Below are 27,793 nucleotides of genomic sequence, written 5' to 3'. Positions count from 1 at the left end.
TTGATCTCTGTGTAACATCACTTGATCAAGCCTTTTCCAACATTCCACATTAAAAAATAAGTAATAAAGTATGTATGATTCGCGCTGATATTGTATCGGATCAATATCGGTATCGGCCAAAACTCAAGGTTGCAATATCGGTATCGTATCGGAAGTGAAAAAGTTGTATCGGGACATCCCTATGGTAGAGTAAGGTATGGTACAGTAAGATATGGTACAGTAAGGTATGGTACAGTAAGGTATGGTACAGTAAGGTATGGTACAGTAAGGTATAGTACAGTAAGATATGGTAGAGTAATGTATGGTACAGTATAGTATGGTACAGTAAGATATGGTAGAGTAAGGTATGGTACAGTAAGGTCAATCAATCAATTTATTTTTGTATAGCCCAGTATCACAACAACAGTTGCCTCAGAGGGCTTCAAGATGTTACATTGGTCGGTAAAAGTAAAAACAGTGAATAAGCATAATAAGGTATATATATATATATATATATATATTAAGGCTGTGACTTTAACGCGTTAGTTACGATTAATTAATTACAGAAATTTTAACGCGATAAAAAAATTATCGCAAATTGTCGCGGAACGTTTGTCACCGGACGAGTTTCACCCGGACATATTTCGCTGTGACACAACAACGAAACAGCTCCCGACTTGGTGACTTTCTCGTTAAATCTGGCGACTTTCCAAAGCCTCCTGGCGACTTTTTTTGTCAAAAGCGACTAGCAACAAATGTAGCGATTTTTTCTGGTGCTCTGGAGACGTGACAGGACGTCTCGTTCTGCAGCTGCTGTCCTCAATGAGCTGCGGTGCTGCGTGAGCCCCTCCCCCGTCCCAAAGCACTCACAGGCGGCCAGTCTCAGCAGCGCCCCCTGCTGCAGTCAGAGCAGAGAGGAGACCCACACCACTCCTCCACACTTCAAATGAATCGCGTGTGCGCAAATACGCCACTGCTCACTTGCTAACAAACCAAGAATCAACAGAAGAAAATTCATTTGTAGTTCTAAACATATTTAGGGTGTTTTTTTAACTCACATTTTGCTTCTGCCATGACGTTATTCCTCTCTCCTACAGCGTCCATTACAATTACATGCAAATTGCAAATTAGGTAACGACCTCATCTAGCGACTTCTGGCGACTTTTAGGACAGCCAATAGTGACTTTCCTTACTGGGGAGTTGGCAACACTGCTCCCGACGACAGTGCACTACTTGGTCTCGTGCACAGAAAATTTAGATTTAAAAAGCCAGCGGATGGCAGCGTGGATAAAGCCAAAGCTGTATGCATTGTGCAGCAAAGAATTTGCATACCATCGCAGCACATCGAGCCTGCTATATCATCTGAATGCTAAGCATGTCGCAGCAGCGGCCAACACGCAAGCCTGCATACAGCCAGAGTGGAAGAGGACGTCACTCCGACTACTTCAAGCACCCTCGCCCAGCCCAACAAAAGTTGCACTAATCAATGTGTATTGGTTTATTTGTCTTGGTTAAATTCCTCCTTCCTTGCTAGAATAATGAACAGTGTTTTGTTGCTTAAGCTTATGTATCACTATATTGATTCACTATACCAAAATCCATTAGAAAAAGAAAGGTTCTCACTGATCTGGTTCTCACTGGTCAAATATCGATATGCGATTAATTGAGATTAATTAATTACAAAGGCCCTAATTAATTAGATTAATTTTTTTAATCGAGTCCCACCCCTAATATATATATATATATATATATATATATATATATATATATATATATATATATAAGGTATGGTACAGTATAGCATGGTACAGTATAGCATGGTACAGTAAGGTACCATACTATACATAAGGCATGTAACGACATTCAGACAGGCATCTGCGATGACAGCTGAGCTGTCACTCATCGGGGTCCTGGGATAAATGGGGTCCTGCTATGTAGTACGTCACTCATGTGAGTGCGCCTTAACTAACCTGGCTGTAATTTGTATTGGCGGCTCATAGTCACCCGTGATTAAGTTAACAAATACGGTTCTAACGTGCATTTTCAACCGAGATGGCGGTTCGGGCTGTTTTCTATTGAGTTAAACGAGTTCCATAATGTTTACAGGAGAGAGTGACAGATCTGGCAACCTCCTCCAGCGGACTGTAGAGGCACTGCAGGCGGCGTGCTGTGGTGATTCTGGACCGGAGACGCAAGGCAGCCAGAATGGTTGTTCTGTTGTACATGATTTTTCTGCAGGCCATACAAATCAGAGAGGAACCTCTTCAAGTCAGCCATGTTGGCTCTTCTACCTGCTGTTCTCCACATTCTGATATGTTCCTTTTAGACCACTGCTAATCCAGATTAGGTGATGTAGAAAACTGTATCTGGATCAGGGTGATTTAATCCAATGCTGCTGTGAACAACCAGCATAAAGATAAGACGGATTACCGGATCCTGGATCGGAAAGAACGGGATTTCCAAATCCAGATCATTGTGATCGAGATTACATTCCTGAACAACGGGCCCCAGATGTTTCTACCTGCTGGCAGGACTCCCTCCCCACTCTGGAAGTGTCCCTGCTTTCTTTCTGTCTCCTGTTCTGTTTGGACGCCGTGTCTCCTGCTGCTAGACACAGTGCATGGTCTGGTGTGTCCCGCGGGAATCGATCAGGAATCGACTGACACACTGGAAAACGATTCAAGGGAGTTGAAAGACAGACAACCGATTCTCAAGGGGAACCCGTCCTGCTCCAGGTTTCTCAGTGGTGCCGGAGGTCAAAATGAAACCATCCCCATCCCCCAACGGGACAGAGAGACTCACCTCAGGCTCGTCCCTCATGTCTTCTATCAGCTGCATGATGTGGACGAAGTGCTGGCAGCGGACGGAGTGGTCCACGGCGTGGACGGGCAGCGCTCTGGTCTGCCAGTGTCTCCACTCCCACAGGGACAGCCGCCTGCCGGGGGACGAGTCCTCCTGCCGGACACACACCTTCAGAGGACTTCACACTGCACCACAGCGCCACATGTTCACCAACCTGAGGCGGAGCGTCACTGGGGACGGACAGGAAGGCGGAGCGATGGAGGAGGGGCGGGGCTTCATCCTCCTGCAGGCTCATGGTCGACGCCCACTCTGAATACTCAGAGCTGCTCAGAAACCCCTCTGACACACACACACACACACTCTGAGGTGAGCATGCCAGACGGCTGCTGTCCATGTGTCCCCCTTGTCCCTGTGACACTCACGGTGGCTGTGTGGGTGGGGGGGGGCCGGCGTACTGCTGGACCTCCTGCTGGACCTCCTGCCGGGCCCCTGGGGGTCAAAGTGTCCACAGGTGATGGTCATCTGGTGCAGGGCGGGCTGCAGGCCCGGGGGCAGCATGGGGGGGCCGCTGGGGACCAGGTGCAGGCTGCTTCGGTCGCTGCTGATGGACTTGAAGACGCTGCGCTTGTTGTTCTGGCTCTGATTGTAGGTCTGAGGACAGAAGACGTTTACTGGACAGGAGCTCCAGGCCGCGAGGCTACAACGCTGTGGGGGAAACGCTGGGGCTTCTCTGCCTGCGGGGGGGGGGGGGGGGTGGGGGGGGGGGGGTGGGGGGGGGGGGGGTTCTCTGTCTGGGGTCGCGGGTTCTGTCTGGGGGGGGGGGGGGTTCTCTGTCTGGGGGGGGGGGGTTCTCTGCCTGGGGGGGTTCTGTCTGGGAGGGGGGGGTTCTCTGTCTGGGGGGGGTTCTCTGCCTGGGGGGGGGTTCTTTGTCTGGGGCCGGGGATTCTCTGCCTGGGGGGTTCTCTGTCTGGGGTCGGGGGTTCTCTGCCTGGGGTCAGGGGTTCTCTGTCTGGGGGGGTTCTCTGTCTGAGGTCGGGGGTTCTCTGCCTGGGGTCAGGGGTTCTCTGTCTGGGGGGGTTCTCTGTCTGGGGTCAGGGGTTCTCTGTCTGGGGTCGGGGGTTCTCTGCCTGGGGTCGGGGGTTCTCTGCCTGGGGTCAGGGGTTCTCTGCCTGGGGGGTTCTCTGTTCCAGGGGTTCTCACCCTCTCCTCCCGGCCCTCGGCCAGGATGACCACGATGCGGCCCCGCCTCCTGCGCCCGGTCCGGCCCATCCTCTGCACCAGGCGGGTGGGGTTCTTCTGAGCGTCGAAGCAGACGATGAGGTCCACCTCCCCGATGTCCAGCCCCTCCTCCCCCACGCAGGTGGACACCAGCGTGTTGAAGCCGCCCCGTCTGAAGCCCCGGACCACCTGAGGATCAGAGGGAATCGGACCGGGCGCTGATCAGAGCGGTGAGGTCTCTCGGGAGGACACTCAGTCCACAGCAGGACAGGGTCCTCTAGCCGGACAGAGGGACAGACCTCCAGCTGCTCCTTCTGGGTGAAGCCCCTCACCCCCCTCCCGGCCGACGCCTGGCCCATGAAGGCCATGGCCCGGACCAGCGGGGCGTGGCGGTTCAGCATGGACGAGATCTCCTGGACGCTCTCCCGGAACGACGAGAAGATCATCACACGTGTGTCCTGGTCCCTGTCCTGGTCCCGACCTCCGGCTGGACGGCACAAGCAGCAGAACGTCACTTCGGTTCTAGAGCAGGAACCACTCTGGAACCTTCTGGACCATGAGGACCAGATAAAGACTGAACACTGATCGGCACCAGATCACACCATCCTCTCTTTACTGACAGGGTTTGGACCACAAGTCCTGGTCCCTGTCCTGGTCTCTGTCCTGGTCCCTGCTCTGGACTCTGCCCTAGTCCCTGTCTTGGTCCCTGTCCTGGTCTCCATCCTGATCTCTGTCCTGGTCTTTTCTCTATTCTCTGTCCTGGGTCCTGTCCCGGGCCCTGTCCTGGTCTCTGTCCCGGGCCCTGTCCTGGTCTCTGTCCCGGCCCTCCTACAGAGACTGGAAGAGATCTGGACTGAAGGTTCTGTGTTTGGTTGGTCTGGATGATACTGATCAGAAAGGTTCCAGATGGTTCTTGTTACTCTTCAGCTCAGACTAAAGTTAAACATGGAGTTCCTCAGGGTTCTGTCCTCAAACCTGTACGCTTCACACTGTAAATGCTTCCTGGAGGAAGAAGACTTCAGTTCCTGACTTCAGACCCTGTTCAGAACCAGACTCCACCAGGTCTTAAAGAGCTGCTAGTCCCACATGGTCCAGCAGAACACGGGGTTCTCAGAGTTCTGCTTCCTGGAGGTTCCTGGGTTCTCTAACAGTTGAATGGAGGCAGAGCATTCAGCTTCCAGGTTCTTCTCATGAGGAACCAGCTCCCAGTTTCAGAACACGTTCTCATGAAGCCGCTGCAGGTTTAGACTGCTGGAGAACCAACAGTGAGGTTCTCCCCATTCTCACAGTCTCAGCTCAGAGAACCCCAGACTCAGAAAACAGCAGAACCATGAAGGAGAAAGTTACTCTCCACACGTTCTGGGCTCCAGATAAAAACTACTGAGAGAAGACTGTGGGTCTGGAAATCAGATACAAGCAGGGATTCAAAGAGTCCCAGAAGGATCCAGAGTGATCAGTAACCACAGAGGGATCCAGAGGAATCAATAACCACAGATGGATCCAGGGGGATCAATAACCACAGAGAGATCCAGGGGGATCAATAACCACAGAGGGATCAAGAGGGATCAATAAGCACAGAGGGGTCCAGGGGGATCAATAACCCCACAACGATCCAGAGGGATCAATAACCACAGAACGATCCAGAGGGATCAATGACCACAGAGGGATCCAGAGGGATCAACAACCCCAGAACAATCCAGAGGGATCAATAACCTCAGAAGGATCCAGGGGTATCATTAACCACAGAGGGATCAATAACCACTGAACGATTCAGAGGGATCAATAACCACAGAACGATCCAGAAGGATCAGTAACCACAGAGGGATCCAGTGGTATAAATAACCACAGAGGGGTTTCAAAGGGATCAATAACCATAGAGGGATCCAGAGGGATTAATAACCCCAGAATGATCCAAGGGGGGGTCAAAAACCACAGAGGGATCCAGAGGGATCAATAACCACAAAGGGATCCAAAGGGATCAATAACCACAGAGGGATCCAAAGGGATCAATAACCACAGAGGGATCCAGAGGGATCATCAACCACAGAGGGATCCAGCTGTAGCAATAACCACAGAGTGATCCAGTGGTATCAATAACAACAGAGGGATCCAAAGGGATCAATAACAACAGAGGGATCAAAAGGGATCAATAACCACAGAGGGATTCAGCGGTATCAATAACTCCAGAACGATCCAGGGGATCAATAACCACAGAGTGATCCAGTGGTATCAATAACAACAGAGGGATCCAAAGGGATCAATAACCACAGAGGGATTCAGCGGTATCAATAACCACAGAGGGATCTAGAGGGATCAATAACTCCAGAACGATCCAGGGGGATCAATAACCACAGAGGGATCCAGAGGATCAATAACCACAGAGGGATCCAGAGGGATCAATAACCACAGAATGATCCAGGGGGATCAATAACCACAGAGGAATCCAGGGGATCAATAACCACGTCACCTTTAGAGGGATCAATAACCCCAGAACGATCCAGAGGGATCAATAACAACAGAGGGATCCAGAGGGATCAATAACCACAGAATGATCCAGGGGGATCAATGAACACGTCACGTTCAGAAGGATCAATAACCACAGAACGATCCAGAGGGATCAATAACCACGTCACCTTTAGAGGGATCAATAACCCCAGAATGATCCAGAGGAATCAATAACCACAGAACGATCCAGGGGGATCAATAACCACAAAGGGATCCAGAGGGATCAATAACCAAAGAACAATCCAGGGGGATCAATAACCAACAGAGGAATCCAGGGGATCAATAACCACGTCACCTTTAGAGGGATCAATAACCCCAGAACGATCCAGAGGGATCAATAACCACAGAGGGATCCAGAGGGATCAATAACCACAAAACGATCCAGGGGGATCAACAACCACAGAACAATCCAGGCGGATCAATGAACACGTCACGTTTAGAAGGATCAATAACCACAGAACGATCCAGAGGGATCAATAACCACAGAGAGATCCAGAGGATCAATAACCACAGAAGGATCCAGAGGTATCAATAACCACGTCACCTGTAGAGGGATCAATAACCCCAGAACGATCCAGAGGGATCAATAATCACAGAGCGATCCAGGGGGATCAATAACCACAAAGGGATCCAGAGGGATCAATAACCACAGAGGGATCCAGAGGGATCAATAACCACAGAATGATCCAGGGGGATCAATAACCACAGAGGAATCCAGGGGATCAATAACCACGTCACCTTTAGAGGGATCAATAACCCCAGAACGATCCAGTGGGATCAATAACCACAGAGGGATCCAGAGGGATCAATAACCACAGAACGATCCAGGGGGATCAATAACCACAGAACAATCCAGGGGGATCAATGAACACGTCATGATTAGAAGGATCAACAACCACAGAACGATCCAGAGGATCAATAACCACAGAGGGATCCAGAGGTATCAATAACCACGTCACCTTTAGAGGGATCAATAACCCCAGAACGATCCAGAGGGATCAATAACCACAGAACGATCCAGGGGGATCATCAACCACAGAGGGATCCAGCTGTAGCAATAACCACAGAGTGATCCAGTGGTATCAATAACAACAGAGGGATCCAAAGGAATCAATAACCACAGAGGGATTCAGCGGTGTCAATAACCATAGAGGAATCTAGAGGGATCAATAACTCCAGAACGATTCAGGGGGATCAATAACCACAGAGGGATCCAGAGGGATCAATAACCACAGAGGGATCCAGAGGGATCAATAACCACAGAGGAATCCAGGGGATCAATAACCACGTCACCTTTAAAGGGATCAATAACCCCAGAACGATCCAGAGGGATCAATAACCACAGAATGATCCAGGGGGGTCAATAACCACAGAACGATCCAGGGGGATCAGTAACCACAGAGGAATCCAGGGGATCAATAACCACGTCACCTTTAGAGGGATCAATAACCCCAGAACGATCCAGAGGGATCAATAACCACAGAGGGATCCAGAGGGATCAATAACCACAGAACAATCCTGGGGGATCAATGAAAACGTCACGTTTAGTAGGATCAATAACCACAGAACAATCCAGAGGGATTAATAACCACAGAGGGATCCAGAGGATCAATAACCACGTCACCTTTAGAGAGATCAATAACCCCAGAATGATCCAGAGGGATCACTAACCACAGAGCGATCCAGGGGGATCAATAACCACAGAACGATCCAGGGGGATCAATAACCACAGAGGGATCCAGAGGGATCAGTAACCAGGTCACCTTCAGGGTCAGTCCAGGTCCTGAAGTGCTGCAGCACCACCTCCTCCAGCTTCTTCAGCTTGGGGTGGCTGTACAGGAAGGCTTCATCTGCACAAGCAGCACAGCGTCAGGAGGGTGTGTGTGTGTGTGTGTGTGTGTGTGTGTGTGTGTGTGTGTGTGTGTGTGTGTGTGTGTGTGTGTGTGTGTGTGTGTGTTGGTATTAAAAGGAGCACCTGCAGACGGCTGGACGAACATGGCCTCCAGGTCCCGGTAGAGGTCCATGAAGCAGGGAGTCCTCTGCAGCTCACTCCTGGCTCTGGACATCTCTGAGACAAACACACCACACACTCCTCACAGGTCACACTCAGACAGACCACGGACAGCAAGGAACGGAGGTCAGAGGTCACAGGTGGGCCGCTCCCCTCTAACCTTCAGAGAACAATGACAACACATTTTCACCTTCCTCTCATCTCACTGCAATGTTTCTCTGGGTGGAGGTGCAGACTGAGCTCTGGGTTCTGGGTGGAGGTGCAGACTGAGCTCTGGGTTCTGGGTGGAGGTGCAGACTGAGCTCTGGGTTCTGGGTGGAGGTGCAGACTGAGCTGTGGGTTCTGGGTGGAGGTGCAGACTGAGCTGTGGGTTCTGGGTGGAGGTGCAGACTGAGCTGTGGGTTCTGGGTGGAGGTGCAGACTGAGCTGTGGGTTCTGGGTGGAGGTGCAGACTGAGCTGTGGGTTCTGGGTGGAGGTGCAGACTGAGCTGTGGGTTCTGGGTGGAGGTGCAGACTGAGCTGTGGGTTCTGGGTGGAGGTGCAGACTGAGCTCTGGGTTCTGGGTGGAGGTGCAGACTGAGCTGTGGGTTCTGGGTGGAGGTGCAGACTGAGCTGTGGGTTCTGGGTGGAGGTGCAGACTGAGCTGTGGGTTCTGGGTGGAGGTGCAGACTGAGCTGTGGGTTCTGGGTGGAGGTGCAGACTGAGCTGTGGGTTCTGGGTGGAGGTGCAGACTGAGCTGTGGGTTCTGGGTGGAGGTGCAGACTGAGCTCTAGGTGGAGGCAGACTGATGCAGGTGGAGCGGACTGACCTCTGGACCCGTCCATGACCCCCTGGATGTAGCAGAAGAGCGAGCGGAGGCCCATCTGCGTCAGCAGCTCGTAGCCGTGGTACAGACTGATGCAGAGGGCGAAGTCCCCCTCCAGGGCGCCCTGCTGCGCCCCCTGCTGGAGGAGAGACACACCATCTGGGGCTCAGGATTCAGGAGGGAGTGTGTGTGTGTGTGTGTGTGTGTGTGTGTGTGTGTGTGTGTGTGTGTGTGTGTGCGTACTCTCTACACCGACACACAGTTCCTCAGTAAAACCAACTGCTGTTTGGACCCGTCCACCAGGTGGCACTGCTCTCATGAAGCCTAAGGTCAAAGGGCAAATCCAGAGACCAGGAGGACCAGCAGAGGTCAGCACAGCAGAACTCAAACGTCATTTATAAGGCACTGTTCATATTCAAAACACAACTCAGGAGGTGTCCAGGGGAAACAGCGTAACACCAGGTTCCTATACTGCTCCAGTACCAGGTCATCCATAACACCAGGTCCCAGTACCAGGTCATCCATAACACCAGGTCCCTGTACCAGGTCATCCATAACACCAGGTCCCAGTACCAGGTCATCCATAACACCAGGTCCCTGTACCAGGTCATCCATAACACCAGGTCCCAGTACCAGGTCATCCATAACACCAGGTCCCAGTACCAGGTCATCCATAACACCAGGTCCCAGTACTGCTCCTCTAAAAGTCCCACAGGGGATAAAACATGGCGCCCCTCCACCTGGTCCGCTGCCCCCCAGTGTCTCCCTCCCTGGACTGACTCCAGCAGGACTCTGGCGTCCTGAATGTGGGTCTCTCAGGACTTTGTCTTGTGGAAGCAGAAGGACATCTGATGGACCCTGGACGTCTCCAGGTGGCTCGATTCCGCTGAATGAGGACGGACGTCCTGGACATCCACAGCCTCAGAAGGGGGTCTGGCCTGGAGGGGGTCTGGCCTGGAGGGGGTCTGGCTTGGAGGGGGTCTGGGCTGGAGGGGGTCTGGCCTGGAGGGGGTCTGGGCTGGAGGGGGTCTGGGCTGGAGGGGGTCTGGCCTGGAGGGGGTCTGGCCTGGAGGGGGTCTGGGCTGGAGGGGGTCTGGCCTGGAGGGGGTCTGGGCTGGAGGGGGTCTGGGCTGGAGGGGGTCTGGCCTGGAGGGGGTCTGGCCTGGAGGGGGTCTGGCCTGGAGGGGGTCTGGCCTGGAGGGCCGCCCTGCCACTTGAGGCGAGCTCACAGTGTGAAAACACACTGCAGACATGTTCAACGTGTGTCACAGTTGTGTCACAGTTGTGTGTCAGTTGTGTGTCAGTGAGGATGTTGGCTTCATTGCCATGCTCATACCTTGATGTGGGGCGGAGGGTTCTTCCGGAACTGGTCTCGGGCCAGGATGAGCTGGTACTTGGTGAGACTCTGCAGGTCTTTGTGGGCCAGCACTCGGTTCTGGACCAGGCGAGACATAAATTTCTCCAGCACCTGGCAGGAAGACAGACAAAGAAGACACACACAGCGCAAATTACAGACCACTTCCTGTAGCAGGAATGAAGGGGGGCAGAATAAAGGCGTCCAGCTGAGACCCAGAAGGAAGGAGCGTCCACACACGAGGCTTCCCTGTATTTCATCACCGTGGCCGGTCCGTCCTCCGCCACTGACCTGCTTCTGAACAAAGGAGCAGTTCATCCAAAACACCGCTCAGCCTGACAATCTGACGGCACAGGCGGCAGCCATTAATTGAATTTCAGCAGGACAAAGGACTGCTCTGACGGGGACAGCATGAAGGGCAAGACGCATTCTGCAGTCCTGATCAATACAGCAGGGAATGCTGGGAGAAGGCAGTGGATGAAGGAAAGAGAGGCTTCTGACAGAAAGAGCCACGGCTCAGGAGGAGGTCAGCGGAGGACGGACGGCGAGTCCGCCCACTCCGAGAAACAGCAGCAGCATGTGAGGGAATCCAGACCAGGACCACCGCAGACCCGGGACAACACGCCGTCTCCAGGTCCTTCAACACAGAACAACGGATCCACATGAGAAGAACAGCAGGCGGAGGAAAACCTGCAGAGCCAGACTCAGAGCACACCTTCTACAGATTAATAAAGTCTATAACTACAGTAATTTATTACAGCTGCTCCTCTGACTGTCTCCCTTCGCCTGATCAACGCCTCTCTTTACAGAAAGACGGCTCGGCAGTCCACTTATTGATCACATCCAGACACGGCGCAGGAACCAGAGCAAACTGTGACCGTTTCATCAATGGTAACATGTCAGGAGACACAGTGGACTGGTTCTAGAGCGGTCTCGGTGGGGGGGGGGGTTAATAGTCCTGTCAGTCCTCAGACAGTGCAGAAACAGGTCCTGTCGCCACACGGACTGGATGTCCACATTTCCAGAGAGTTCTGTCAGAGACCTGCTGTCTCTGGTACTGAGCCTGGACTTAAACAGAACCTCATGTTTATCCTGAGCAGCAGAACCAGCAGAACCAGCAGAACCAGCAGAACCAGCAGAACCAGCACAACCGGCAGAACCAGCACAACCAGCACAACCAGCACAACCAGCAGAACCAGCACAACCAGCACAACCAGCACAACCAGCAGAACCAGCACAACCAGCACAACCAGCACAACCAGCAGAACCAGCACAACCAGCACAACCAGCAGAACCAGCACAACCAGCACAACCAGCACAACCAGCACAACCAGCACAACCAGCAGAACCAGCACAACCAGCAGAACCAGCAGAACCAGCACAACCAGCACAACCAGCAGAACCAGCAGAACCAGCACGGCGCTCATGTTCTGCTCATCAAGATGGAAAAACCAAACGAAAAAGAACATTTTATGGTCTTGGTCTCGAGCTGAACCCATTTTGGTCTCGACTTGGTTGGTGTTGGTTGTGGTAGCTTCTTGGTCTCGGTTGAGGCGGTCTTGACGACCAGTCTAGGTGACAGGCCGTTCAGCCAGTGGTGGCCACTACAGGTCTGAGGTCTCCGGGCTCAGGGTGAGGTCTCCGGGTTCCAGGCTCGGGGGGGGGGGAGCAGGGACAGAAGGTGTGAGCTCAGGGTCAGGGTCACCAGGTGAAATGTGAGAGTTCTGCAGCAGATCGAGAACCAGCATCAATGCCACTGACCTCTGAGAGGACATGGACCGCTGGCACGCCGAGACCTGCTGACAGGTGAGTCCACCTGCGTCACACGTCCTCACACAGCCCAGCGGACCGGCCCTGCTGACGGAGAACCGCCGGGTTCACACTAGGCCGCACGATCACCCGCCACCGCATCGAAACTGAGGTTTTAACTGCTGCGGTATGGAACCACACAGGGCTGATGTGTTTAGAGGAGGGCTGTCAAATGATCAAAATTTTTCATCAGATTAATCACAGCTTACAAATTAATTGGTCATGATTAATCACAAATAATCGCAATCTCCAACTATGTCTGAAATATGCCCTTTTTTTCCTGTATTGCATTAACAAAAAAACAACAGGACATGATTATATATATTGAACACGTGATGTGTTTTTTATTTAAGGCTCCAAATAAAATAAATATTCAAAAAACTAAAACATGCACACCGTAACATGATGTCAGCTAACTACCGTCAGGCTGCTAACAACAAACTCTCCACGTGAGGAGCAGAAGGTTTTCAGTGTGACTTGTTCTCGGTGTGAAAATGTCTGAGATGGCAGCAGAAGAGGGGGCGGAGCCGCTGGTATTAAACAGAACCGGAGTTCAGCTGTTTGGACTCTGGGTTTGAAAAAACCACGTGGAGCCAGATGGAGATGGTGTCGCCGTGCAGCAGCCAGATCCAGAGGAAACACGGCTAATTTGTACCAACACCACTACACAACAGCGCATTAACAGAAACGTCGACAAGTGGCAGGTTATTCTCTCTCTCCCCCGATCGCCCCACAGCCCTCATGTGATGCTCTCTCTCTCTCCATGAAAACATGAAGCTGCAGCCCAAGAATGAGAGGAAGACGACCCAGAGCAGGATTACTGAACTGACTGTGATCTAACAATATTACAGCGATAACTATCATTTTTTTACCCTTTATCTGTAGAGGCTGGCGACTTTTCTTTTTTCTTTTTTTCTTTTTTGTTGCGAGTTGAAGTTGGTTTCACAGTGGCGCCTATTTGCGGTTCTGGTTTTTATTTCCGTTTATTTCACGTTGAAAACTGTTGTCTAAGTAATGAACCATGCAGGCAAGACCAGTATTGAGTTACAGTTTGGACAGCGCTGGGTTCTGATTATTTGGTTGTTTCATTAAAATGACACACTCTTTTTTTTCAACCGTGCTGCAGACAGCCCGGTGGCGTCTCGCTGCCGCGGCCTGAAGCTTTGTCAGGTTAGTTTACATTATGTGTTATTTTATGTGTCTACTTGAGCAAGACCATGGAAAACTGACAAGAATTATTTCGACCATAATTTTAGCAGTTCTCTGCATTTGAAAGAATAAAATGTGAAAATCGCAAATCGCAATCGCATTATTGCTCAGAAAAATCACAATTAGGTTTTTTGTAGACAGATCAACAGAGGAGACGGACGATCTGACCATCAGAACCAGAGTCCACTGTGTGACGGACAGGCTGGGGGACAGGCTGGGGGACAGGCTGGGGGACAGGACAGGCTGGGGGACAGGACAGGCTGGGGGACAGGCTGGGGGACAGGACAGGCTGGGGGACAGGACAGGCTGGGGGACAGGCTGGGGGACAGGACAGGCTGGGGGACAGGACAGGCTGGGGGACAGGCTGGAGGACAGGACAGGCTGGTGGACAGGCTGGGGGACAGGACAGGCTGGGGGACAGGCTGGGGGACAGGCTGGGGGACAGGACAGGCTGGGGGACAGGCTGGAGGACAGGACAGGCTGGGGGACAGGCTGGGGGACAGGACAGGCTGGGGGACAGGCTGGGGGACAGGACAGGCTGGGGGACAGGCTGGGGACAGGACAGTCTGGGGGACAGGCTGGGGGACAGGCTGGGGGGCAGGACAGGCTGGGGGACAGGACAGGCTGGGGGACAGGCTGGAGGACAGGACAGGCTGGGGGACAGGCTGGGGGACAGGACAGGCTGGGGGACAGGCTGGGGGACAGGCTGGGGGACAGGACAGGCTGGGGACAGGACAGGCTGGGGACAGGACAGGCTGGAGGACAGGCTGGGGGACAGGACAGGCTGGGGACAGGACAGGCTGGAGGACAGGCTGGGGGACAGGACAGGCTGGGGACAGGACAGGCTGGGGGACAGGCTGGGGACAGGCTGGAGGACAGGCTGGGGGCAGGACAGGCTGGGGACAGGCTGGGGGACAGGCTGGGGGACAGGACAGGCTGGGGGACAGGCTGGGGACAGGACAGGCTGGGGACAGGACAGGCTGGGGGACAGGCTGGAGGACAGGTTGGGGACAGGACAGGCTGGGGACAGGCTGGGGGACAGGACAGGCTGGGGACAGGCTGGGGGACAGGACAGGCTGGGGGACAGGCTGGGGGACAGGCTGGGGGACAGGACAGGCTGGGGGACAGGACAGGCTGGGGGACAGGCTGGGGGACAGGCTGGGGGACAGGCTGGGGGACAGGACAGGCTGGGGGACAGGCTGGGGGACAGGCTGGGGGACAGGCTGGGGGACAGGACAGGCTGGGGACAGGACAGGCTGGGGGACAGGCTGGGGGACAGGCTGGGGGACAGGCTGGGGGACAGGACAGGCTGGGGGACAGGCTGGAGGACAGGACAGGCTGGGGGACAGGCTGGGGGACAGGACAGGCTGGGGGACAGGCTGGGGGACAGGCTGGGGGACAGGACAGGCTGGGGGACAGGCTGGGGACAGGACAGGCTGGGGGACAGGCTGGGGGACAGGCTGGGGGACAGGCTGGGGGACAGGACAGGCTGGGGGACAGGACAGGCTGGGGGACAGGCTGGAGGACAGGACAGGCTGGGGGACAGGCTGGGGGACAGGACAGGCTGGGGGACAGGCTGGGGGACAGGCTGGGGGACAGGACAGGCTGGGGGACAGGCTGGGGGACAGGACAGGCTGGGGACAGGACAGGCTGGAGGACAGGCTGGGGGACAGGACAGGCTGGGGACAGGACAGGCTGGGGGACAGGACAGGCTGGGGGACAGGCTGGGGGACAGGACAGGCTGGGGGACAGGACAGGCTGGGGACAGGACAGGCTGGGGGACAGGCTGGAGGACAGGTTGGGGACAGGACAGGCTGGGGACAGGCTGGGGGACAGGCTGGGGGACAGGACAGGCTGGGGACAGGACAGGCTGGGGGACAGGCTGGGGGACAGGCTGGGGGACAGGTTGGGGACAGGACAGGCTGGGGACAGGACAGGCTGGGGGACAGGCTGGGGGACAGGACAGGCTGGAGGACAGGCTGGGGGACAGGACAGGCTGGAGGACAGGCTGGGGGACAGGCTGGAGGACAGGACAGGCTGGGGGACAGGACAGGCTGGGGACAGGACAGGCTGGAGGACAGGCTGGAGGACAGGCTGGGGGACAGGCTGGGGGACAGGACAGGCTGGAGGACAGGCTGGGGGACAGGCTGGGGGACAGGCTGGGGGACAGGCTGGGGGACAGGACAGGCTGGAGGACAGGCTGGGGGACAGGCTGGGGGACAGGACAGGCTGGGGACAGGACAGGCTGGGGGACAGGCTGGGGGACAGGACAGGCTGGAGGACAGGCTGGGGGACAGGACAGGCTGGAGGACAGGCTGGGGGACAGGCTGGAGGACAGGACAGGCTGGGGGACAGGACAGGCTGGGGACAGGACAGGCTGGAGGACAGGCTGGAGGACAGGCTGGGGGACAGGCTGGGGGACAGGACAGGCTGGAGGACAGGCTGGGGGACAGGCTGGGGGACAGGCTGGGGGACAGGACAGGCTGGAGGACAGGCTGGGGGACAGGCTGGGGGACAGGACAGGCTGGAGGACAGGCTGGGGGACAGGCTGGGGGACAGGACAGGCTGGAGGACAGGCTGGGGGACAGGACAGGCTGGAGGACAGGCTGGGGGACAGGACAGGCTGGAGGACAGGCTGGGGGACCTTTCAGACTGTTAACAGGGTCAGTGCAGTGCCGAGCTGAGGCTGTAGGGGGCGCTGTGGCCTCTGAGGACCAGAGCCCAGTCCATGGTGAGAAGAAGATGAGAATGAAACGACCAATCAGTGTGTGAGCAGCGGAGGTTCACTGGATGGATGTTTGATCACACACACACACACACACACACACACACGCTCAGTCTCGTATTTCTATCCTCGTGGGGACCGTCCATTGACTCCCATTCATGTCTAGCCCCTAACCCTGACCCTTACCCTAACCCTAACCCACACCACAACAAAGCCTAACCCTAAAGAAATGTTTTTGACCTTTTACTTTTTTCAGTAACAACAACATGGTCAAGAAAACACTGTTTCTCCTACTTAGGACCGGAAAAAGGTCCCCACAAGGCACGTCGTTCCACGTTTTGCTATCCTTGTGGGGACATTTGGCCCCAACAAGGATAGAAATACGAGAACACACACACACACACACACACACACACACACACACACACACACACACACACACACACACACACACACACACACACACACACACACACACACACACACACACACACACACACACACACACACACACACACACACACACACACACACACACACACCCCGTGTGGCCTGTTGGTCAGAGAGACCAGCTCCTCTGCCGGGACCTGAAGGACTGAAGGTGAGAGGATGGTCCCTGATGACAGAGTGTCCTCTGTCCTGTCAGGCCGGCTGAACAGCAACACCCTCAAACACAACGGCAGCAGTTACCATGGAAACAAATGGACTGATGGGAGCGTTTTGGTGGAGAACGCTGGCTGAAGCGTCTGCTGAGTTAACGCTCAGCGCGTCTGGACGCGTTTTGCGCTCGCACTGAGACGTCCACCCTGAGACGTCCACCCTGAGACGTCCACGCTGAGACGTCCACCCTGAGACGTCCACCCTGAGACGTCCACGCTGAGACGTCCACGCTGAGACGTCCACCCTGAGACGTCCACCCTGAGACGTCCACGCTGAGATGTCCACACTGAGACGTCCACACTGAGACGTCCACACTGAGACGTCCACACTGAGACGTCCACCCTGCAGCCTCAGAGCCTCTTCCTGGCTGTGGACCGGACTGAGCTGACACTGAGGCCGAGGCCTGAAGCCATCCCCACCACTCAGACAGCTGCAGGGCTCACGTCCCTCGCCATGTGCTGGACGCTGTGCGTGGACCAGGACCTGTCCCGTCCCCAATGTCCTGAAGACAGTTTAGAAGCAGATCTTCAGGAGGAGCAGCTGACTTCCTGTTAAAGCTCAAGTCATTCGAAGCGTAACGGCTGACAACATGATGGAAGACGCTTCCTGTCAGCTGCTTCAGCCGAAGCTGGATGAAGCACGGTGTCAACGGCGCTTTAGGCACACCTCCCACGACTGTCAACTCATGTACCCTGTCGAGCACAGACACCAGCGGCAGGTGAGAGGCTGAGCGGCAGGTGAGAGGCTGAGCGGCAGGTGAGAGGCTGAGCGGCAGGTGAGAGGCTGAGTGGCAGGTGAGAGGCTGAGTGGCAGGTGAGAGGCTGAGCGGCAGGTGAGAGGCTGAGTGGCAGGTGAGAGGCTGAGTGGCAGGTGAGAGGCTGAGCGGCAGGTGAGAGGCTGAGCGGCAGGTGAGAGGCTGAGTGGCAGGTGAGAGGCTGAGTGGCAGGTGAGAGGCTGAGTGGCAGGTGAGAGGCTGAGTGGCAGGTGAGAGGCTGAGTGGCAGGTGAGAGGCTGAGCGGCAGGTGAGAGGCTGAGCGGCAGGCTGCTGCAGCTCCTCTGGTCTGGAGCTGCTCTCAGGCCGTCCTGTAACAGCTGAGCAGACAGCTGGCACGCTGCTGGAGCTCCATGTGATCCACATTAAGGGATTAACCTCAGAGTCTGGCTGCAGGGAGGACGGAGGGACGGAGGGACGGAGGGACGGAGACAGACGTGACCCTGGGTGGAGTCCTCCACCTTCTCCACTCCAAACACTGAGACCAGCATCTGGTTAGAGATCAGCTGGTCCTCATGAACAGAGGAGCAGGAGGAGACGCCTGGCGGGGCGTCGGTGCTCTGCTGCTCTGAGCATGCTCACTAGTCCTGGCTGCTGATTGGCTGTCACACATGGAGCTAAGTGACGTTGAGCAGCCTGTGAGCAGCCAGCTATTAATACTCTCACTCCCACAAGTCAACAATGGAGAGCTGAACAGCGTGTGTGTGTGTGTGTGTGTGTGTGTGTGTGTGTGTGTGTGTGTGTGTGTGTGCGCAGACTACAGAGGCTGTTACATAACGTCCTCTCTACGTGCCTGCTGAAGGATTCAACATGGAGGCTGCAGCAGGACTGGGATCAGAGCAAGTCCTTCCTCTCCGGTCTCTGAACACCTGCGGCCAGCGAGATCCACCTGACACTGGACAACTGGATCCACCTGACACTGGACAACTGGATCCACCTGACACTGGACAACTGGATCCACCTGACACTACCGACACCACACCCCCTGCAGGGGACACACCCCGCCTCACCCCGCCTCACTCCCACCACCAAGCAGTGAAGAGCAGTCACATGGAGCACAGGCTGGTTCATCACAGCCGGCCCAGCAGGACCTGAACCTGGTTCATCACAGCCGGCCCAGCAGGACCTGAACCTGGTTCAACACAGCCGGCCCAGCAGGACCTGAACCTGGTTCAACACAGCCGGCCCAGCAGGACCTGAACCTGGTTCAACACAGCAGGCCCAGCAGGACCTGGGGAAGAAGGTGGATGAAGCCCACAGCCCTGGAACCAGAGGGTCCGGCACAAATGGAGTCACTTTTTCATGTAGAGATCAGCTGAATCCATGCAGGGTGTCGGGTCTGAACCCGTGTCGGGTCAGGACCTGACTCTGTATCGGGTCAGGACCCGTGTTGGGTCAGGACCCGTGTCGGGTCAGGACCTGACTCTCTATCGGGTCAGGACCCGGGTCGGGTCAGGACCTGACTCTCTATCGGGTCAGGACCCGGGTCGGGTCAGGACCTGACTCTGTATCGGGTCAGGACCCGGGTCGGGTCAGGACCCATGTCGGGTCAGGACCTGACTCTGTATCGGGTCAGGACCCGGGTCGGGTCAGGACCCGTGTCGGGTCAGGACCTGCCTCTGTATCGGGTCAGGACCTGTGTCGGGTCAGGACCTGCCTCTGTATCGGGTCAGGACCTGTGTCGGGTCAGGACCTGCCTCTGTATCGGGTCAGGACCTGTGTCGGGTCAGGACCTGCCTCTGTATCGGGTCAGGACCCGTGTCGGGTCAGGACCTGCCTCTGTATCGGGTCAGGACCCGTGTCGGGTCAGGACCTGCCTCTGTATCGGGTCAGGACCCGTGTCGGGTCAGGACCTGACTCTGTATCGGGTCAGGACCCGTGTCGGGTCCGGACCCGTGTCGGGTCAGGACCCGTGTCGGGTCAGGACCTGACTCTGTATCGGGTCAGGACCCGTGTCGGGTCAGGACCTGACTCTGTATCGGGTCAGGACCCGTGTCGGGTCAGGACCCGTGTCGGGTCAGGACCTGCCTCTGTGTCCTGTGGAGAGGGACTGGAGCGGTCCTCACACTGGGAACTCGATCCCATCCGCAGCAGTTCATTAAAAAACAGCAGGTCCAAACTGCAGCATGCAGGGTTCCAGAGCTCTACTGAGGCCTCGGCGCCGGGGGGAGCGGGCTCTGAAGGCCCGGCACCACTTCCTTAGGTTCAGCTATTTCTGCTTCTGATTCCTGTGAACACAAAGGCAGCAAAACACTCAAACTCTCCAAAAACCAAACTAACTTCTGTTCTAGACCACAATCTAAACTAAAGAACGCTGAGGAAGTTCTGCTCCAAACTCAAATCTGTCTCTGTTAATCCGGCTCCAGACCGCAGACTCTGGATTGGACTGAGCCACAGCAAGAGGAAGTTCCCCGTGTTCTCCTGCAGGAACCCCTGAGCAGCAGCACATCATCAGTCAGTCCTTCCAGATCAGTGATCAGCGTCTGACAGGAAGTCAGCTCAGCGCTCGCTGCTGGACGTCTCGTCCGTCCTCAGAGCCTCTCAGCAGTTTCCAGGACAACAGAGAACACGAAGCCTGCTGATGTGTCTTTACAGCTGGAATTAAAAACCGTTCTCAGCTGTGAACTTCAGGATTGAGGCCACTGATATTGATTTTCTCCCATGGCTAAGAGCGTGTTTTGAGTCAGATGTAGGTTTAACTGTGGTCCTGCAGTGGCTGTAACACCGTCGCCGTCACTCGCACCGCGATACGGAGGCCAGCCGCCGCTCCACGCCTGCAGAACAACCTCCACAACAACACACTGCAAAGAACGGATCCACTAACTCCGCCTCCTTCTGCAAGGTGTCACAGTGCTCCTCCCCCCGACTCCGACTCTCCCACTAGGTGCGTTCACGATGGCAGAGCCAGAGGCAGGCGGAGCTAGACGAAGCAGACGGCGCAGCCGTGGGGCGGAGTTATCAGTCTGCCTCCAACTCAGACAACGCTATGTTCTCCATGTTCGTGTTTCTCATGACTCCCACAGTGGGGGGTGTCCGGGGTGTCAATGCCCCCCCGCCTGTGCCTCCTTGCCCCCCCTGGCTGTCAGAGGGGTAATTTTTTTTCTTATTAAAAACAAAAGAATTCATAATTTCTTTCGTGTGTCACATTGTGTTAATTCATATTCAGTTTTCTGAATTAAATAAAATTTAAAAAACAAATAATTTTAAATTACGTTTTGGCTTCTGTCATGTGACGCGTGCTGCTGCACACCAGGCGTCAAGGGGGGGGCAGACTGCCTCACCCCCTCATTAAAAAAAAATAATTAAGTTTTCAGTCTATTATGTGCTTAAAAAACAACAGCAACTGTCAGCTGGATGTTTATTTATGCAAATAAAGCGTGTTGTCATCAAACTGATGAGGAGTGGGCTCGGGTCCAATCCCCTGCCTGGATGAACCAGAGCGGTGGGCCAGGTAGCCGCGGTGAGTTGCTCTCCAGCAGCTCACGCGGCTCCTCTGTGACCGATCTCGTTTGGGTCTCGCGAGTTTTCGATGCCCTACGTAGGTCCTACGTGTCAGTGACGCCGGGCCAAATCTGGGCGGGGCGGCTCAAAAGTCTTAAAAGTCTGCCTCTGGCTTTCTCATGTCGAACGCACCTCTTTTTTCGTCTCTGGCTCCAAAATTCCAACATGTCAGCCTCCAAGGAGCCTCGTTTGAAGATAATAGAAACAAATGGCTGACGTCACGAATGTTACCCACTTGGCTCTGAGGGGCCGACGTCACGTTGCTCCGCCCCCTCCTCTGGCTCCTGCCCCTCGAGCTCTGAGGAGGAGACGTCACGTTACTCCGCCCCCTCCTCGCGCACCGAGGCGCAGACGTCACGTTGCTCCGCACGGGAGAAGGAGCGTCAGCGGTTGTTTTCCTCTCGGTTGTTTTCACGGCGCTCCTCGGACTAATATGCCTCCTTTCTTCGGGAATAACGCAGCGCGGGGAAACATGGCTCGACGTGTCGGCTGAGCCGAGCGGAGCCGCGTACTGAGCAGCAGCCGCGGACGTCCTCACCCGCACGAGCCGAGCTCCGACTCCGAGCCCGGGAGGACGGACTCTCCATAAGCGTCGCGGTGCTCCGCTCCTCTCAGCTCGGCGTCTTTCCGAGTTCCGAGCCTGCCTGAGCAGCGGGCCGTTTCCGGGTGTAGAAATGGACCGAGGCGGCTGCCAGATGAGCGGCGGTGGAGGAGGTGGAGGCGGCCCCGGCCCCGGCCCGGGCCTGGGCCCCGACAGAGCGGGGATGATCACTCTGGAGGACCTGGAGTCCTTCTCCGAGGACCAGCTGTCAGACTCGGGGAACGGCAGCCTGGAGGAGGAGGGGGAGACCATGGAGGAGGACGAGGACCAAGACCGCCTGCTGCACTACTGGCAGGACGTGGCCCGGGGACACCAGGTGGAGGTCTCCCAAGGTAGGACCGGGATCAGCTGCTGAACTACCTGACCTCATTCCGGACCTCAGACTGGAGCTAACGTTCAGCTGGCCTGGCTGCAGGCCTATGATTACAACGTTATTACACTTCATCGCACTCTACAGCTCTGTCCCGTCACCGATTCCCAGAGCTGATCCAGTTCTCCATGTGAACCCGCTGCAGTCCTGGTCTCTGTCTGATCCCTGCTTTCAGTAAAAAGCAGTGAAAGAGTCAGGAAACTTCCCAGCGGGGTGAGCTCCACTCCAGCCTGGCAGCACAGCCACAGGCTGCTGAGCCGCAGCTTGAACACCGCTGACCTAGTTTCAGGGAGGCACAGACAAACCAGTTCTAGCCGGGACATTTCTGAGCCTCCAGGCCGCCCCGGGTCCTGGTGCTGGGCCAGCGTTCTGCGGCTTTACGGCCTGAGATTTGCTCTTGATCCGCTCCTGTCAGCGGAAACAGGCCGAAACACTGAGGCTCACCCAGGAGTAAACCAACCCTGTGGGGCAGGAGGGCAGGAGGCAGGGTGGTCAGGATGGTCAGGACGGGGCAGGAGGCAGGGTGGTCAGGACGTGGGGCAGGACGCCACTGGAGCAACATGGAAACCAGGTCATCCTGCAGCAGGGGAAATGTTCCCAGCCAACACTGCTCACCCTGAGCCTGCTGGAGAAGACAGCCGAGCAGCAGTGGTGGTTCCTAGCAGGAAGGGCTGAAGGGTCAGGGTCAGGAGGAGGGAGCGCCAGGCCTCACCCAGACCTCCATGGCTCCAGAGCTCCAGCCTGTCAGACGGCAGGAGGAGGCGCTCCGGCGGTCGGACGACAGGAGAAGCTGCTTGGTTTCGCTCTGGAATGCAAACAGTAATCTCACCAAGTTGTTGGTTTGTAGTTTGATTCCGTCTGACACTCTGGAGTCTCAGGAGGAGGTCCAGGAGCCGGTCCAGGAGCCGTCCTCCTCCTCCCCTGCTCTCAGCTGCTTCCTGTGGCTTCACTGTTCTCGGTGCTGCGGTGGCTGGCTGGTTTAACATCAGAATACCTGTCCTGTAACGAACCGCCAGTGTCCCCGGCTCCTCGGCCGTCCTGAACGCCCCCTGACACGCCTGAACAAAGACACCGTTCACAGAGACTCATCTCAGCACAACGAGGACAGAGCAGCTCCGATCAGCACTGAGGCTGCAGCCTGGAAACAAGACGGAATCAGCTCCAGAGGAGCAGCTTAACAGCTCCTGCTGGCCCCGGCCTGGCCCCCCTCTGGCCCCGGCCTGGCCCCCCTCTGGCCCCGGCCTGGCCCCCCTCTGGCCCCCCTCTGGCCCCGGCCTGGCCCCCCTCTGGCCCCGGCCTGACCCTGGCCTGGCCCCCCTCTGGCCCCGGCCTGACCCCGGCCTGACCCCCCTCTGGCCCCGCTCTGGCCCCGCTCTGGCCCCGCTCTGGCCCCGCTCTGGCCCCGCTCTGGCCCCGCTCTGGCCCCGCTCTGGCCCCCCTCTGGCCCCGCTCTGGCCCCGGCCTGACCCCGGCCTGACCCCCCTCTGGCCCCGCTCTGGCCCCGCTCTGGCCACCCTCTGGCCCCGGGCTGGCCCCGCTCTGGCCCCGGCCTGGCCCCGCTCTGGCCCCCTCTGGCCCCGGGCTGGCCCCGCTCTGGCCCCGGCCTGGCCCCGCTCTGGCCCCCTCTGGCCCCGGCCTGGCCCCGCTCTGGCCCCGCTCTGGCCCCGCTCTGGCCCCGCTCTGGCCCCGCTCTGGCCCCGGCCTGACCCCGGCCTGACCCCCCTCTGGCCCCGCTCTGGCCCCGCTCTGGCCCCGCTCTGGCCCCGCTCTGGCCCCGCTCTGGCCCCGGCCTGACCCCGGCCTGACCCCCCTCTGGCCCCGCTCTGGCCCCGCTCTGGCCCCGCTCTGGCCACCCTCTGGCCCCGGGCTGGCCCCGCTCTGGCCCCGGCCTGGCTCCCCTCTTGCCCCGGTCAGCAACACACACACGCACACACACACCAGCTGGGCGCTCCAGCTGAACCTGGTGAAGGGGGCGGAGCTCTGAGGAGGACTCCCTCCGTCTGAACGTTGTCACTCTGCACCATGTTCACCGTCACACACACTCTGAAGACTGTTTCCTTTAATGCACCTGAAACACCATGAAGAGTGACAGGTGGTGTGACGTGGTTCACCATGACATGTTTCCATCGACAGACATGGCTGAACCCATCCAGCAGCTCACCAGCAACAACCAGGGACGAAGCCACAGAGAGGCCGTCCCCTTCACCCTGCTGGGACGCAAGGACAAGGTACACACACACGTACACACACACACACCTGCCGGGGACTCATTGCTGGGCTTCTTCACCAGCACGGTGACACATGAACATCTTCAGGAGGTGTGCTGCAGCAGCCACAGCTGAAACGCACCGGATGGGGTCCAGCTGGTCCCCGTCCTCCCCGGATGGGGTCCAGCCGGTCCCCGTCCTCCCCGGACCCCGTCCAGCCGGTCCCCGTCCTCCCCGGACGGGGTCCAGCCGGGCTACTGTGGTTGTTACTGATACAAACACAACTATACAGAGAGCTTTACTGGGAGTGTGGTTCTCCCTGCCGGTGTGACGAGCTGCTCTAATATGTGTGTGTGTGTGTGTGTGTGTGTGTGTGTGTGTGTGTGTGTGTGCGTGCAGTGTGGGGAGCTGCTCTATGAGAAGCGGCACTATGAGAAGGGCCACTGGGCCTGCATCACGATGCGCGAGGACACGTACGAGCAGAGCATCTGCTACGGCTTCATGAGGATCATGAGGTACATCTGCCAGCAGAACTCCTCGGGTGAGTCCCCGCACAGCAGCCCGCCCACGTCCCGGTCCCGGTCCGGTTCTGACCAGTCCTCCCGCAGGCGACTACCTGGGCATGACGCTGCCCATCGTGACGGTGGTGCGCACGGACCAGGACCGCTCCGTCATCTCCCACGACGTCACGGTGGCGTACTACCTCCCCGCCGAGCACCAGGCCCAGCCGCCGCGGCCCCACGACCCCGGGATCGCCGTCGAGCTGTGGCCCGCCGCCGTGGTGTACAGCAGGTGGGTTCCACCGGTCTGACGGGGAGAGCTGGAACCAGGGTTCTCACTGCTCCTCACTCAGCAGGATGGAGTGTGAAGTGTCCTTTCAGCAGTGAGCCAGCCAGCCTGACCTCTCGCTTCCTCCTGCAGACCCTTCGGCGGGCCGACCAACGAGGCCACCATCATGGACCAGATCAGTGCCATGGCCGAGCTGCTGGACTCTGCGGCCCTTTGTGTCCACGACTCCTTCATCGTGGCCGGCTACACCAACCCCGCCCACAGCAACCGTCAGAATGAGATCTGGTTCCTGGAGCGACGCTGAGGAGCGTCCCGGCCCCCCCGGTCCCCCCGGACCCATACGGCCCCCCTTACACTGCCCCAGCTCAGCTACAGCCTCAGGTGCAACATCTGGTTTAGTGTCCACTCTCCCTGATACGACCACCAGCCTCACACTCCACAGCTATCAGGTCTGGATCTTTGAACACACACTCAGCCCTCACTCTAACCTCAGTGAACCTCCCATCAGCGTCACCCTCGGCTCAAACTCACCCTGTCCCCCCGGACTGACCTCCACTGCCAGGCGCTCGTCCGCACGGACGCTGCGATGAGTCGTCTTCACCCCCTGTCCGGAGCGCAGTGCTGTCCAGCTCCCGGTAGACACCAGCCTTATCGTGCTCCTCTGCTCTCTGCTGCACAGCCATGTCTCTTCAGTGTCTCGTCCACTCTCTGGGCTCTGGGCTCTGTGACTCGCTGCAGGTCACACGCCGGCGTGACGCCACTCACACCTCGCATTGTGTTTTAATAAAAAGTGCAATATTTGTAAGACACCTGAAAATCAAAACGTGTCTGGGCTCAAAGCCAGTCTTAGGGTGTGTGTTCAGGTTGGTTACAGTCAGAGGGAGGAACACCTCAGATAGTAGCTTCAACCTTCCAGGAGCTCCACACAAGCAGGAAAACACCCGAAACAATGAATGTAACAACAAATCTCACTGCTCCAGACCAAAAGCTGATTCTGACCTTACTGCTGAACGACAATCAAAGTACTTTAAAACGGAGGTCTGCAGCTGTGGAGACAAATGTGGACCTACAGTGGCTCTACAGCTCCTCTATAGTGGCTCTATAGTGGCTCTACAGCTGCTCTATAGTGGCTCTATAGTGACTCTATAGTGGCTCTACAGCTGTTCTATAGTGGCTCTACAGTTTAATCAGGAGCTCTGAGATGAGCCACAAACTACTGAAGATGATCTGAAACAGTTTAAATTAAAACAGCTGTAAAGGTTAAAAAACTAACCGATTCTTTTCATTTTAAATTTAAAACTGTTTCGATGCTCCAGTGGTAAAAACGGCTGCAGACCTGTGGTCAGGTCCACTTCCATCAACATCCATCTGAAGAATAACAGTCCAGTGCCATGCCTTTCTCCCTCCGGCAGCAGACCCCTCCCTCCCGGCAGCAGACCCCTCCCTCCCGGCAGCAGACCCCTCCCTCCCGGCAGCAGACCCCTCCCTCCGGCAGCAGACCCCTCCCTCCCGGCAGCAGACCCCTCCCTCCCTGCAGCAGACCCCTCCCTCCCGGCAGCAGACCCCTCCCTCCCTGCAGCAGACCCCTCCCTCCGGCAGCAGACCCCTCCCTCCCTGCAGCAGACCCCTCCCTCCCGGCAGCAGACCCCTCCCTCCACTCCTTTGCTGTGCTGACAGATTCAGTCTCGGAGCCCGTCCCAGATCCAGGTGAAGACTCAGCTGCTGAGGGAGGAAGCCAGGGACATCACTGTCCAGGGACTCACTGTCCAGGGACATCACTGTCCAGGGACTCACTGTCCAGGGACATCACTGTCCAGGGACATCACTGTCCAGGGACTCACTGTCCAGGGACATCACTGTCCAGGGACATCACTGTCCAGGGACTCACTGTCCAGGGACTCACTGTCCAGGGACTCACTGTCCAACTCAGACAGGTCGTCCTCCACAGAGAGTGATGGAAAGCAAAACAGAGCAGCAGAGGCCTGGAGTTCTGGAGGACGCCCCGTCCCGTCCTCATGTCCACATGGAGACGTTCAGATCCAAAGAGTCTGTTTTTCATTGAATGATTGTAGCTGTCAGCTCTGTGTCTGGAGGGTGAAGACACTCAGAGCCATGAGACATGTAGGACAGCTGTCCCTTTAAGAGCATGGGTTTATGGGAACATCATCGCATTTGTTTTTCTTCCTCTTTGCTTTTTTAGTGTTCTGCAGAAGTGTGCTGTACTGTGAACAGAAGCTACTGTGGTTTCCTGGGTTCAATAAAGACGTGCTTGTCTCCTGTCTGTGGACATGGACCAGCTGCTGTCCTCCTTCCTCACTGCTGTCCCTCACCAGACAGAGAGGACCCATCCTGATTCAGACCGACACGTCCATCACTCCCGACTACCACTATATACACACACACACACACACACACACACACACACACACACACACACACACACACACACACACACACACACACACACACACACACA

The 27,793-nt window shown here is 56.6% G+C and overlaps 2 protein-coding genes across 2 annotated transcripts in view; one reads left to right on the top strand and one right to left on the bottom strand.

Annotated features, from left to right (window-relative positions):
- fancm (FA complementation group M) overlaps positions 1–27,793 on the bottom strand; it is a 61,055-nt gene that overhangs the window by 19,098 nt on the left and 14,164 nt on the right. Inside the window, exons 5-13 of the mRNA XM_030117425.1 lie at positions 10,657–10,788; positions 9,324–9,456; positions 8,480–8,572; positions 8,268–8,354; positions 4,299–4,486; positions 3,982–4,188; positions 3,204–3,432; positions 2,996–3,120; positions 2,782–2,949 (exon numbers count right to left, since the gene is read on the bottom strand). Of these exons, the coding sequence (XP_029973285.1) occupies positions 2,782–2,949; positions 2,996–3,120; positions 3,204–3,432; positions 3,982–4,188; positions 4,299–4,486; positions 8,268–8,354; positions 8,480–8,572; positions 9,324–9,456; positions 10,657–10,788 (1,362 nt within the window). The remainder of the gene's footprint in view (positions 1–2,781; positions 2,950–2,995; positions 3,121–3,203; positions 3,433–3,981; positions 4,189–4,298; positions 4,487–8,267; positions 8,355–8,479; positions 8,573–9,323; positions 9,457–10,656; positions 10,789–27,793) is intronic.
- Positions 21,690–27,610, top strand: soul3 (heme-binding protein soul3). The gene is made up of 5 exons (XM_030117093.1): positions 21,690–22,283; positions 24,455–24,549; positions 24,928–25,069; positions 25,137–25,320; positions 25,450–27,610. The coding sequence occupies exons 1-5, from the start codon at positions 22,025–22,027 to the stop codon at positions 25,619–25,621; spliced, it is 852 nt and encodes a 283-aa protein (XP_029972953.1). The 5' UTR covers positions 21,690–22,024; the 3' UTR covers positions 25,622–27,610.

This window comes from Salarias fasciatus, chromosome 19 (genome assembly GCF_902148845.1).
Source record: "Salarias fasciatus chromosome 19, fSalaFa1.1, whole genome shotgun sequence".
NCBI lineage: Eukaryota > Metazoa > Chordata > Actinopteri > Blenniiformes > Blenniidae > Salarias > Salarias fasciatus.
The sequence above is the reverse complement of the archived record's forward strand: the minus strand, read 5'-3'. Positions and strand labels throughout refer to the sequence as shown.

Excerpts from the sequence above, each read along its gene's own strand:
- soul3 (XM_030117093.1), top strand. The coding sequence starts at position 22,025 with ATGGACCGAGGCGGCTGCCAGATGAGCGGCGGTGGAGGAGGTGGAGGC. Across the intron at positions 25,070-25,136 it reads CTGCCAGCAGAACTCCTCGG|GCGACTACCTGGGCATGACG; the intron begins GTGAGTCCCCGC and ends GTCCTCCCGCAG. Across the intron at positions 25,321-25,449 it reads GCCGCCGTGGTGTACAGCAG|ACCCTTCGGCGGGCCGACCA; the intron begins GTGGGTTCCACC and ends TTCCTCCTGCAG.